Genomic DNA, 11,135 nt, shown 5'->3' with positions numbered 1-11,135 from the left:
TACCAAGGGAACTACTGTAGCTATCTAGTAAACGTGTTAACTACTTCAGTGGATGTTTCCAGCAGCAAATGTGTTACTGCATATCCTTGGACATCCTGCAATAATTTGCTGTTGAGACTGTTCTGTATTTGTTTTTATTCATGGTAATTCACCCTTCTGTAAAAAATATTGCAGTCAGAGAGCAGTATAACTGCAGTTAGAGTGCTGTATAACTGCAGTATGCTGCAAATACTCCATCCAAATACAAATGATGCATTTACAGAGCAGTATAACTACTGTTCAATTGCAGTTATTCTGCAATTTCTGCATCCAAAATACCACAGTTGACTGCAGTTACTGCGCTTTTACTGCAGTTTTAAACTGTAATCATGTTTTTGTACGGCATCACTACGGAGCTATAGCCGGCGCGTCGTGGAACACACATTCCACGCCGTTCATTATTTTCCATAGAATGCATAGCCCCTCGTTGATTATCCCTTACATAACATTTGACTTATACTAACTTCTTTCTACTCTCTTCACTTCCTGCTGACCTTTTCTGCCGGCCATATAACACTGTCACCGATAGGATGACGAGGAGGGCATTTGGGCGTAATCGTGTCCATGACAACCAAAGCTTTGATGTTGTTCTGAGGGGTGAGATGTTTTGAAACAACTTCCTGCCTTTTCTCTTTCTCTTCCTTTTTTTCTGTTCTGTTCTCTCTCTATGTTAGGAGTGTGCTGTGGTAAAAAATGTTTTGCTGACTGATAAGTAACCCTCCCTCCCTCCCTCCCTCTCTTGTTTGTAGATGATTCAGTTGCTATTGGAGGAACACAGCTATTCCACGATGCTGAAATACATTGACTACCTACCAACCTTTTGTTACCACCATACAATCCACACTTGAATGGGGCCTTTATTTTATTTTTTACTGAGGATGAGGATACAGAGGAGGAGGAGATGGAGAGGAGGGATGAAGCAGGTGGGAGGGCCAGACGAGGAGACTGATAGTTGAGGTACAACCCACTTCTAGATTCAGACCAACTTCATTTGGAGAGTCCTCTTTAGGGTTCAACATTTCCAGGTTTTCCAGAAATGCTTATTCTTTCCTGATTCCAGGAATGTTCCAACCGGGATACATTTATAGATATAGAATAAAGCACTGTGAGTTACTGGTTAGTGTTCAGTCGACAATCACTGTAAGCGGACAGCAACGACCGTAGTGCTGATTGTACTATTGTGTGTGTTTTTACAGGTGACTGAAGAGCCATCATGTGAAGAGGGGCAGCTGCAGCTCTTTGAGAGTGACTCTGGGGAGGAGTCTTCCTACAGACACATAGGTGTTGTGAAGTTAGACTGGGTTGGACAGACTGGGTCCCACACAGACAGACAGACATCTGRGCTGTCTGGTCTCAGCTCCGTGGTTCTGCTCACACAGCCAAACTCACACAGCCACTCTGTAATAATTGTCAAGATGCTCTGCTCACCTGTCTGTCACCTGCCATCCCCACAGAGCCCCGCCCACTCTCGTAAGACTAGCTGCACCCCCTCACCCACCTGGCTAAGATCTAACGACTAGCTCTGCCCTGTCTACATGAGGTGCGTTCAGTTCAATTGAACATTTGCTACGTTGCGGAACGGTTTGTACTGAACAAAACGTTTCCCCAAAACATTGTTGTACGTTCTTGATCAGACTTCTAGGTACGTTTCCTCCTGTTTGGGTGGGTGTGGCTGGGTGTGGCTTGAAGCAATGAGTGACGTTTAGAAAGGACAGTGGCCATGCTGACAGCATTCCCCAACCCACAACCCAGCCCCTCCCCGTTTTTCAACTGGTCATTCAGTACAGCACTGTTTCTGTTCAATGGAATGTTCCAGAACGTAAAAATGTACTGAACCCAGCCCTGGCTTGCTCCCCCGTTCTCACCAACCTGCATCTCACTCTCCTGTCTCCGCTTGCTTTGCTTACCTGAGCTTTTCACCTGATTAGTTCCTCTGTATCAACAGTCCTTTCTCTGATTGGTTCACCTGACTGGCCACGCCCTGTTTACCTGATTTGCCCCACCCTGCTGACCCCCGCTGGCTGTGATTGGCTCCCCTGCCTGGCAGTCTCCACCCTACTGACAGGCTAACACAGCAGCCTCACAGTGCTTCTTTTGCTATGTTGTTTTTTGTTGTTGTTTCTTTGTCAGAGACAGCCTGCTCTCTTTCCACATATTTAATGAAGTGCCATACAGTTACAGCTTTAGTTCACATGTACATATGCGTAACAGCTAACTTATTTCACAGGAAGTTCCTTTGCTGTGTCTCTAAAAGTGAAGTTGTGCTACTTATTTTTATTTTTAATCTGTTGAGTGTGTTTCATTTGCAGTGCTTGACCATGGCTATGAGTGCTTTGTGCAAAGTGAATCAGAACAAGGAAGAGAAGAGCTCTTATCTGAACAAAAACAGCCACTAGAGCTCTTATCTGACCAATGGGCAGCCACGGCCTTGCCTCGACTACTGAAGGTTTCCTTGTGCCGTTAATGTGCAGTCTGGCATGGCCTTATGGGCAGGGCCCTGTACTGGGGGTGTCGCAGGGCCTTTGGGCTTAGGGCTGCCGTCTGTGTATCTCTCCTGTTTCCTCAGTTGAACCAGATGCAGTCAGAACTCCCATCTATGCAGACGTCAGAACTAATAATGCCACTTTGAATCCAGTCATGAGTCAAGGGCACCAATCAAAAAGTGTTTAGATGTATTAAAGCAGCATGAGTACCAATCAGAATGGTCTATTCAAAACATACACCAATCAGATTCCGTTGTTATGTGTCTCTCAGCGTGATATGCACCTATGCACCTCCTCCTCCCCTGTTGCAGGGATACTTCTAATGGTCTTTTAGATCACTGGTGCTCACACAACATGGTGTCCAACCAGAGAAACAGCTGAGAGACATGGCCATTGGACATTGTGCATCCATGTCATTCAATAGGGAGTTGATCCCAAAACCTGTGTGGCTTATAAACGGTAGAAGCTGTGTTGTACAATAGGATCAGCTGAGAGACTCTGAGGAAATGGTGCAAGGAGGGTATAGATTTTATATGTTTGATGTCATCCATGGACACCCAGGAATTTCCTGCCATACCTTTACAGCCGTCTCTCCTGCTCATTGACTCCCTCCTTCCTCCTCCTCCTCCTCATCTCTTCATCTCCCCTTTCTTCTCTCTTCTCTCTTTCAGCAGTCTGTGCTAACCCAAATCCAAACCTAGTGACTCGTTTTGTCCTTCTCAACAAGGTGGCCTGGCCTCGTTCATATCGTATACATATTATATATATAAATATATATATACATATATAGAGAGAGACAGAAAGATCTATGGAGTGTGTGTCTATGTGTGGTCAGAATATTGTCAATAACAAAACATATTGAGGATAAAAATACATGTTTTATGTAATTTTCTTAACTGCCCAAAGGATAGAGAAAACCCTTATTCAGTGTGTGGAGTGACGTATGTGACTTTCCTCTGTTTTGTACATTACAAGCAAATACTCCTTAGCAGCAAGCAACATTCCCTGTCTGTAGTTCTCATGAAGGATAGTCTGGCCTAAGAAACCTTGAGACACAGCCCAAAGGAAAGGAGTGAGAAAATGATTCCATTCTCATTTAGAAGAGCTAATGTTACATTCCTGTGGCAGTGTGAGAAATCTATGTTGAGACTCACACACACACACACACACACACACACACACACACACACACACACACACACACACAACACACACACACACACACACACACACACACACACACACACACCACACACACACACACACCACCACACACACACACACACACACACACACACACACCATTGGGTTAGAGTGAGACCTGAGTCTCTGCACAGAGGCGAAGACATCCTGTTTTTGCAGCTCACTAAAGTAGCAAAGAGACTATTTTGAGCAGCACAGCAGATAGAAACTTGCACTTGTGAGTGAGGACTATCACTACCTTTGTTAAAGTGGAGGTTTGGAATGACTCTGTCGTTGCAGATCCATTGTCCAGCCAGTCTCTGGGTTGTGTGTTTGTTTGTTGTCGTCTTCAAAGCCGTTGTCCTGGTGTACCAGATGTGGTGACATATGTGACAGTTGAGTGTGTAGAAAAACACACAAACCCTTCTAGTGGGAAACACCAAGACTGTTACACCCCCCCACTCCCACCACCACCTGCCCCCCTCCGTGTGGTGTGTGTGTGTTGTGTGTGTGTGTGTGTGTGTGTGTGTGTGTGTGTGTGTGTGTGTGTGTGTGTGTGTGTGTGTGTGTGTGTGTGTGTGTGTGTGTGTGTGTGTGTGTGTTTCGCTCCCTGTGGCTGTATCGTGACTGTTGTAGAAAAGTGCCCCATCCTCCATTGGGATCCAAACAGAAGGGATCCCCATACGATGGTCACCTCTGAGTCAACTTCAACACAGAATACAGACAGGACAGGTGTCTTACAACTCCAACTCCGATTGACAACAATCACCAGTTCGGATTAAATCTAATTGAAGAAAAAATAAAGACGTTGTGTGGATGTTGTGTTTGTGTTTTCAATGTCAGAGATTGGTACTAATGATCTGTAAGGAAAGGCAATCCAGAAGAGCACACGGATGGAGGCGTGAAGAACCTCTCACTTTACCATCATGGGGAACGGACTCAGAATCCTCAGTTTTCAGGTAATTTACTACTGAATACTTGAAGTAGGGGGTTCTCCTACTAAAAGAAGTGAATATACAGCACCTGGTATATAGAACATGGTAGAAAATGTGGAACACTTCATTGTACTGATGCATGCAGATTTTTACGTAATGTGCCAACAGAGAGTGAAAGGTTGGAGAGAATCCCTATCCTCTATGCAGAGCGAGATCTTGATGTGCGATCAAACTGTTAAGGATCCACAATGGCCTATCAGTTAACATACACCAGGGTTGTGTTCATTAGGGCACGCAATGTTTTAAAATGTTTTGCAACGGAAAATGAGAATGAACGTTCTCATTGGACAAGTCCAAGTAATCCTACCCCTTTTCTTCCCAGTTTCAGTCCATTTTTCTTCTGTTTGGTGCCTATTGAACACGACCCAGGAGTTGAAGGCCAACAGACATCACCAATAGCAATCGATAGAGTTAAAGACCTTCTGATTCAGAGTATGAGAAGCCTAATACAGGCTGACAGATTCACTTTCTTTGTCATGTATAAGTTGCATTTGATTTATTGTATGATGTTGAAATGCAAACCTTTGGATGAAACAAAACACTGTGACCAATGGCAGATTTTTAAAATGTTCTTTACTTAACAATGGCGTTACGTTTTTGTATTTAAGTTATTCTTGATGGATTTAAAAAAAATCAGTTTGGCTTATTGAATATGTCAGTTTGGGACTGTACTAATAGTAATAGTAAATGTTTTCTGCTGTACAGTAAAGATTTAGGAACAAGTTAAATGTGTGTCCAGCATGCTGAATGATTAGTTGTGTGAACGTGGGCTTATTTCCCATGATGCTCCAGTCCTCATACATGAATTGCCTCTGCATCGTGACAGTGTGAAGTTGTGTTTGAGAGTGGTGTGTGTCTCCTCACCTATCGTGTCCCCCTAGTAGACAGCCTGTGCAGTGTTATGAGAGAGGCGGCATATTTTTTGGGTGTTGCGGGTGTAAATATGTGAAAAGAAGTGTGTGTGTGTGTGTGTGTGTGTGTGTGTGTGTGTGTGTGCATGCATATGTGTGTGTGTGTGTGTGTGTGTACTGTAGGTGTGTGTGTGCACATGCATACGTGTGTATGTGTACTTTAGGTGTGTGTGTGCGCGCATGTGTATGTGTAAGAGATAAAGAAAGAGTGAGAGAGAATCAGAACACTGTTGCAGGAAACCCCCCGAGAGAAAGAGAGAGAATGTTCTGTTCAGCGTGGACATTGTGTTTTAAAACCTACTGTAGGAGGCTGTCTCCACTGCCCCGGACGTTTGCTATTGTATGTGCTGTATCAGAATATTACTATTGAGTGTTGGCCAGCTTGATTATATTCATTCAATAAAGGTGACTTTCTTTCAGACTTGTATGCTGGCTGGTCTCTATGTAAATACACTGTATGTCCGGGTATAAACTACACATGAAGAACTGAGATCACATGCATACTTTCACTATGTATCATAGCTATGATATCTCTCCTACAGTATTATAGCCACCTCTCGTCACCTAGGAAAACTAACCTGCCGGTTGGTTGACCATGCTGTACAAATGTGCATTCATGGTACTGTATATAAAACAATTAAATGATCAGCCTGTGGAATGTAAGTCATGATGTGCTGTGTGATTGAGCTGTTATTGCTAATGAACAGTCTCCATTCTACTAATGTACTGCATCTGTATAAATGTAAATGAACAACAGAAGACAAAGACATTTGAAGGATGTTTTTTTCTCCCAGAATGASWAAGATGCTCATTTGACTTTTTGTCATTGCTAGATGCTGTTTGGTCTCTCCAAGCTCAAGGTTAGCCAGATAACATTATTAACGGTGATGTAGTGAGATGCCCACACACTTTAGTTTTACAATAGTTCTTCCATTTTAACTATTTTAGTTAACCCATTAAATGAAATGTGCTAACAATATTTTAGTCAGTCACTGTCATCTGTTTAGTAAAATGCTAGTCAACTTAATATGGAGATGTCATTCACTGTCTCTCTGTGTTCTCTGTTTGTGGGTTCAATGATATTGACGAAGGGAACAGAAGTCTTAGACAATATTGGAGATTTAACACATTGCCATTGTGTGAAAATGTATTTTCCTCTGATCTCACAGACCTTCCTCAGCCTAGTCTGACAGTGTGTCCTACAGTCATCAGAGAGAGAATTGAAGCTGTCAGACTCCTCCATCTGTCCTGTAGTCAGTGTTTCTTCTACACAGTAGGAAGATGGATTTACTCTAGCTTCCTCTGTAGACATACACTCACAGGAGCTCAGCTGCTCAGATGAACAGGTCACAGTTAACCAGCTGAGGTCAAAATACATTGCAGTACAGTACTAAAGGTTAGCAGGTTAGATCATATACAGTGAGCCTTCTACAGTCACAATTCAGGGTAAGAAGACTATCTGAATGTTTGTAAACAATGTACTGTGTGCCATTTTACCATGTTCCTGTTGGGCTACATTTTCATACTGTTTGTTTTGTAATGCTAGTTATCAAATTACTTCAATCTGCACGCAGGGACAAAATGGTATCCATAAATTAATCTGACTCTATGTAAGCAGAAAAAGGGGGATGACATTTGGCCCAAAGATGCTTTAACTTGCAAAGACAAAGAGGTCGAGCTCCTCGTTCCGGTTGATCCTCGTTCGGTTCTCTTCTCTTAACACATATGGACTCAGTACATAGAATAAAGATACTGGCCAATTACACAAGACTTTTATGTCACGCCCTGACCGTAGATTGCTTTGTATGTTTCTATTTTTGTTTGGTCAGGGTGTGATGTGGGTGGGCATTCTATGTTTGTATGTCTAGGGTGGTATTTCTATGTTTGGCCGGGTATGGTTCTTAATCAGGGACAACTGTCTTTCGTTGTCTCTGATTGAGAACCATACTTAGGTAGCCTGTTTTCCCCTGTTAGTTGTGGTGGTTTATTTCTGTTTAGTGTTGGTTGCACCTTGAGAACTGTTTCGGCTATTCTTTTTTGTTTTTTTGTATTCAGTGTTAGTCAGTTAAGCGAATAAAGATGAAACGTACCCGCTGCATTTTGTCTGACGATTCCTCTTCTTCTTCCGATGAATGCCGTGACACTTTAGTTCTGGGTAAAACTGAGATTGTCTGAAATTACAAGGAGCGATTAGTAAAACTCAACCACTAAAACAAATACAGCTGTCAAACACATGAAACCAAAAAGTCAAAGACAATCTTTTACTCAGACAGCTAGTTTGTTGGTTTTGAAAATGTAATTGAAGCATCTAATGATGCAAAATATCAGCTGTTAAAGACAAACAGCTACAGACAACAAAAAATAACTATAAATTATTCTGAATGTTCCTCTGCAACTTAGCCACACTTTCCGTATTAGACTGGTTTCTGCTCTGTGGTTTCCTGTGAACAAGCTCCACATCTACTTCTCTATTCAAACAACCTCATCTGACACAGTCACCATCTTCTGTGAAGTCAGACTAACAGTCTGTAGACGTCTGATAAATGGCGTTATTCATACCTGTTTTGGCTTGTCATCTGTTTTTGGTCATCCTCCTTTTCGGTGAGTTATTCCTCCATTCCAAGTTCCATCATCTGTTAGTGCTACAGGATTCTCTCTCCTCTTTTAATATTTTACTTCAGGAACTTTTTATATATTTCTGAATCTCATGGCTGTAATAATTGTGTCTTATTCCATTGATCATCTTATTGATGTATTTTTCTGTATCGTTATATTTTGTTCAGATCAGAATGACTACTGCTTGATGACATGCCCATGGATCTAGTGTAGTATATGATACTTTACGAACTTCTACAAAGTCTTCCTGTCTCTCATGTTTATTTATTATTGAGAAAGGCACATTTTCCTGATCAAGACCTATTTTGTTATTTCCAGACACCGTCCAATACATCGAAGCCCAAGGTCATTACCAAGGTCAATTTAAAACTGGAATTATTTGTAGTTTATTTTTACTAAATAATAGTACCATCAATCAATCAAAGTTATCTTGTTAACCTAAACTACATCATTGTAGATGCACTGTTATCATGTAACAGACAAAAATGACTTGATTGTTTTGTTTTTAAAGTATATCAAGTGCTACAATATCTATGAGTACTTAAACATTGAAAATGAATTCATAATTAAATGAGAAGTGACACACTCCATCATCTCCCACACCATACAATCAAGCAAAATAGTCCATGCGATTTCATTTAATTTCACTCCTGAGAATGTAAGGAATTAAGTGAAAGGCAATCGTTGTAAACACACAGCCCACATGATTAAACATCATAAATATGCATGATATCAAATAAGACATGCTGATACGTACTATAAAGAGAATGGCAGGCTCTAGTTTAGTAGAGTGTCAATTGTGACATACATTACATTCAAAGAGAGTGATGCAAAAAGGAGTCTCTGTCCTTTCCTAACAGATCCAAAACCAGACATTACAGTACAATTTGATGAGGACTTCACCATCTTCTGTTTGATTCCTGGATCCGTCAGTCCTGACACCACCTGTAACCTGTATGTTGGAGAGGAGAGTCAGCCATCCTTCACAGCAAAGATCTGGAAAGAAAAAAGCAAAGGTTCCAAACAGTGGTTCTGTAGATTCACTGTAACTGAGAGTGACCTGGTCAGTCGTCTTCAGTCAGTGAGGAGTAAGGAGGTGAGCTGTGATTACAGAGTGAACTCAGGACCAAACTCTCTCTCTCCACGCAGTGATGGGTACAGCTTTACACGTGAGTCATTATCTAAAGAAATCTATCAGTGCTGCAGGTCTTCATGATCTGACTCACTTTGATTTTAGCATCTTCTTAGTATGACTATGTTAATTCTGACCAACAAACTACATTCCACATTTCAATCCCAAATGGTTTCAGATCTGGTGGGAGTTCACATCAGTGATCCAACAACTACACAGACACCTTCTGTAGCAGGTAGGACACATATTTATACAGCTGTTACACATGTTTACCTTTGTTTCATTGTGATTTTTAACAGAACACTGTTGTTGTGATCAAATTATTAACATTGTCCTAGCACAACAGTGAATCCTACAACAGGTGTGTTGGTCCTCTAGAGACAATTTTCATTTTAATTGCAAATATCCAATTGTAAGTACACAACACGTCAACCCTATACTTATTAGTAATCTTGAGTATAAATATGAAACATTCATAATTAATGAATGATTAATATGAATAATAATACCTCAACTCAAACCAGTGATTTTAATGGAATCAACGATTCTAAATAAGATAATGTTCATTGATATTGTTCTCATTTCAGAAACCTTACTTGTCATTCTGAATCCTCATTCTACTGAATCAACTGCACCACTCATCATAACCTCTGAGATCTCTACAGGAAACACCACTGACCCCACACTGACTCCAATGGGGAAAGGTAAGGATCATTTACAGCATTGTGGTTAAACAGGACAATAGAAGCTGCTGGTGATTCTCTCTGACAACAAGTACAAAATGTGTAACACTTGTATAGTTACATTTAGAATGATCTTATACTGTAGCTCCTTGGTTAGCTCCATGAACAATCCAATGTTAATTTCCAGCGCTGTCATTCCCAAAATAGAACAGACAGTGACTGAAAACAATGTTACAGGACACAACCGTCTACACTGAGCACACAAAACATTAAGAACACCTGTTCTTTCCATGACCTAGACTGACCAGGTGAATCCAGGTGAAATCTATTATCCTTTCTTATTGATGTCACTTGTTAAATCTACCTCAAAAGGCTAAAGATGGATTTTCCACACTCTACAGTTTCCCATGTGTATCAAGCACAGGAGGTTGATGGCACCTTAATTGGGGATGACGGGCTCCTGGTAATGGCTGGTGTGGAATGAGTGGAATAGTATCAGGTATTCCATTTATATTGTTTCAGCCATTATAATGTGCCAGCCTCCACTGGTATCAAGAATTGTCCACCACCGAAAGGACATCCAGCCAACTTGACACTACTGTTGGAATTGGAGTCAGCATTGGCCAGCGTGGAATGCTGTGGAATGCTTTCGACACCTTGTAAAGTCTATTCCTCGACGAATTGAGGCTGTTCCGACGGCAAAATGGGGTGGGGGAGGTGCAACTCAATATTTAAGGAAGCTGTTCCTAATGTTTGGTATACTCAGTGTATATCCCTAAATCAATGAAGTAGCATTTTACTGAATTCTACAGTACATATATCATAAAGATATCCCTCTCTGGATCCCTCTCCTCTCTCTCCATCAGTGCCACTTGATTTCCTGTGGCGTCACATCCTCACTGTGTTGGTTCTACTGGCTACCTGTGGAGTAATTATACACTATGTCATCTCCCATCAATGCCCTGAAGGTCAGTTTACATGTCAATCACTTCCTATAAGCCAGTAGGAAATAGTAATGTGTAGATTGTAATGTATGATGATTTGGGCTGTAGCAAGGCTAAGTAAAATAGTAAATCAATGTGATTTGTGTACAT

The 11,135-nt window shown here is 41.4% G+C and overlaps 1 protein-coding gene and 1 long non-coding RNA gene across 4 annotated transcripts; both read left to right on the top strand.

The window, feature by feature from the left end:
• Nucleotides 1–412: 412 nt before the first annotated feature.
• Nucleotides 413–3,718, top strand: LOC139024297 (uncharacterized). The gene is made up of 3 exons (XR_011475592.1): nucleotides 413–636; nucleotides 789–996; nucleotides 1,236–3,718. It is a non-coding gene; the product is annotated as an uncharacterized lncRNA (long non-coding RNA).
• A 4,383-nt stretch (nucleotides 3,719–8,101) lies between these two features.
• On the top strand, nucleotides 8,102–11,129 carry LOC112070399 (uncharacterized). 3 transcript variants are annotated; one of them, XM_024137814.2, is made up of 6 exons: nucleotides 8,102–8,211; nucleotides 8,545–8,571; nucleotides 9,087–9,395; nucleotides 9,537–9,593; nucleotides 9,946–10,062; nucleotides 10,908–11,129. In XM_024137814.2, exons 1-6 carry the CDS (start codon nucleotides 8,154–8,156, stop codon nucleotides 11,045–11,047), a joined length of 708 nt encoding a protein of 235 aa, XP_023993582.1. In that variant the 5' UTR covers nucleotides 8,102–8,153; the 3' UTR covers nucleotides 11,048–11,129. The 3 variants fall into 3 exon arrangements, 2 of the variants coding, with proteins under 2 accessions (XP_023993582.1, XP_023993581.1); XM_024137813.2 differs by having other exon boundaries at nucleotides 8,545–8,583; XR_011475591.1 differs by lacking the exon at nucleotides 8,545–8,571.
• The last annotated feature ends 6 nt before the right edge of the window (nucleotides 11,130–11,135 follow it).

Source organism: Salvelinus sp. IW2-2015, unplaced genomic scaffold, assembly GCF_002910315.2.
Source record: "Salvelinus sp. IW2-2015 unplaced genomic scaffold, ASM291031v2 Un_scaffold1312, whole genome shotgun sequence".
Classification (NCBI taxonomy): domain Eukaryota; kingdom Metazoa; phylum Chordata; class Actinopteri; order Salmoniformes; family Salmonidae; genus Salvelinus; species Salvelinus sp. IW2-2015.
This window is presented reverse-complemented; position numbering and strand designations above follow the sequence as displayed.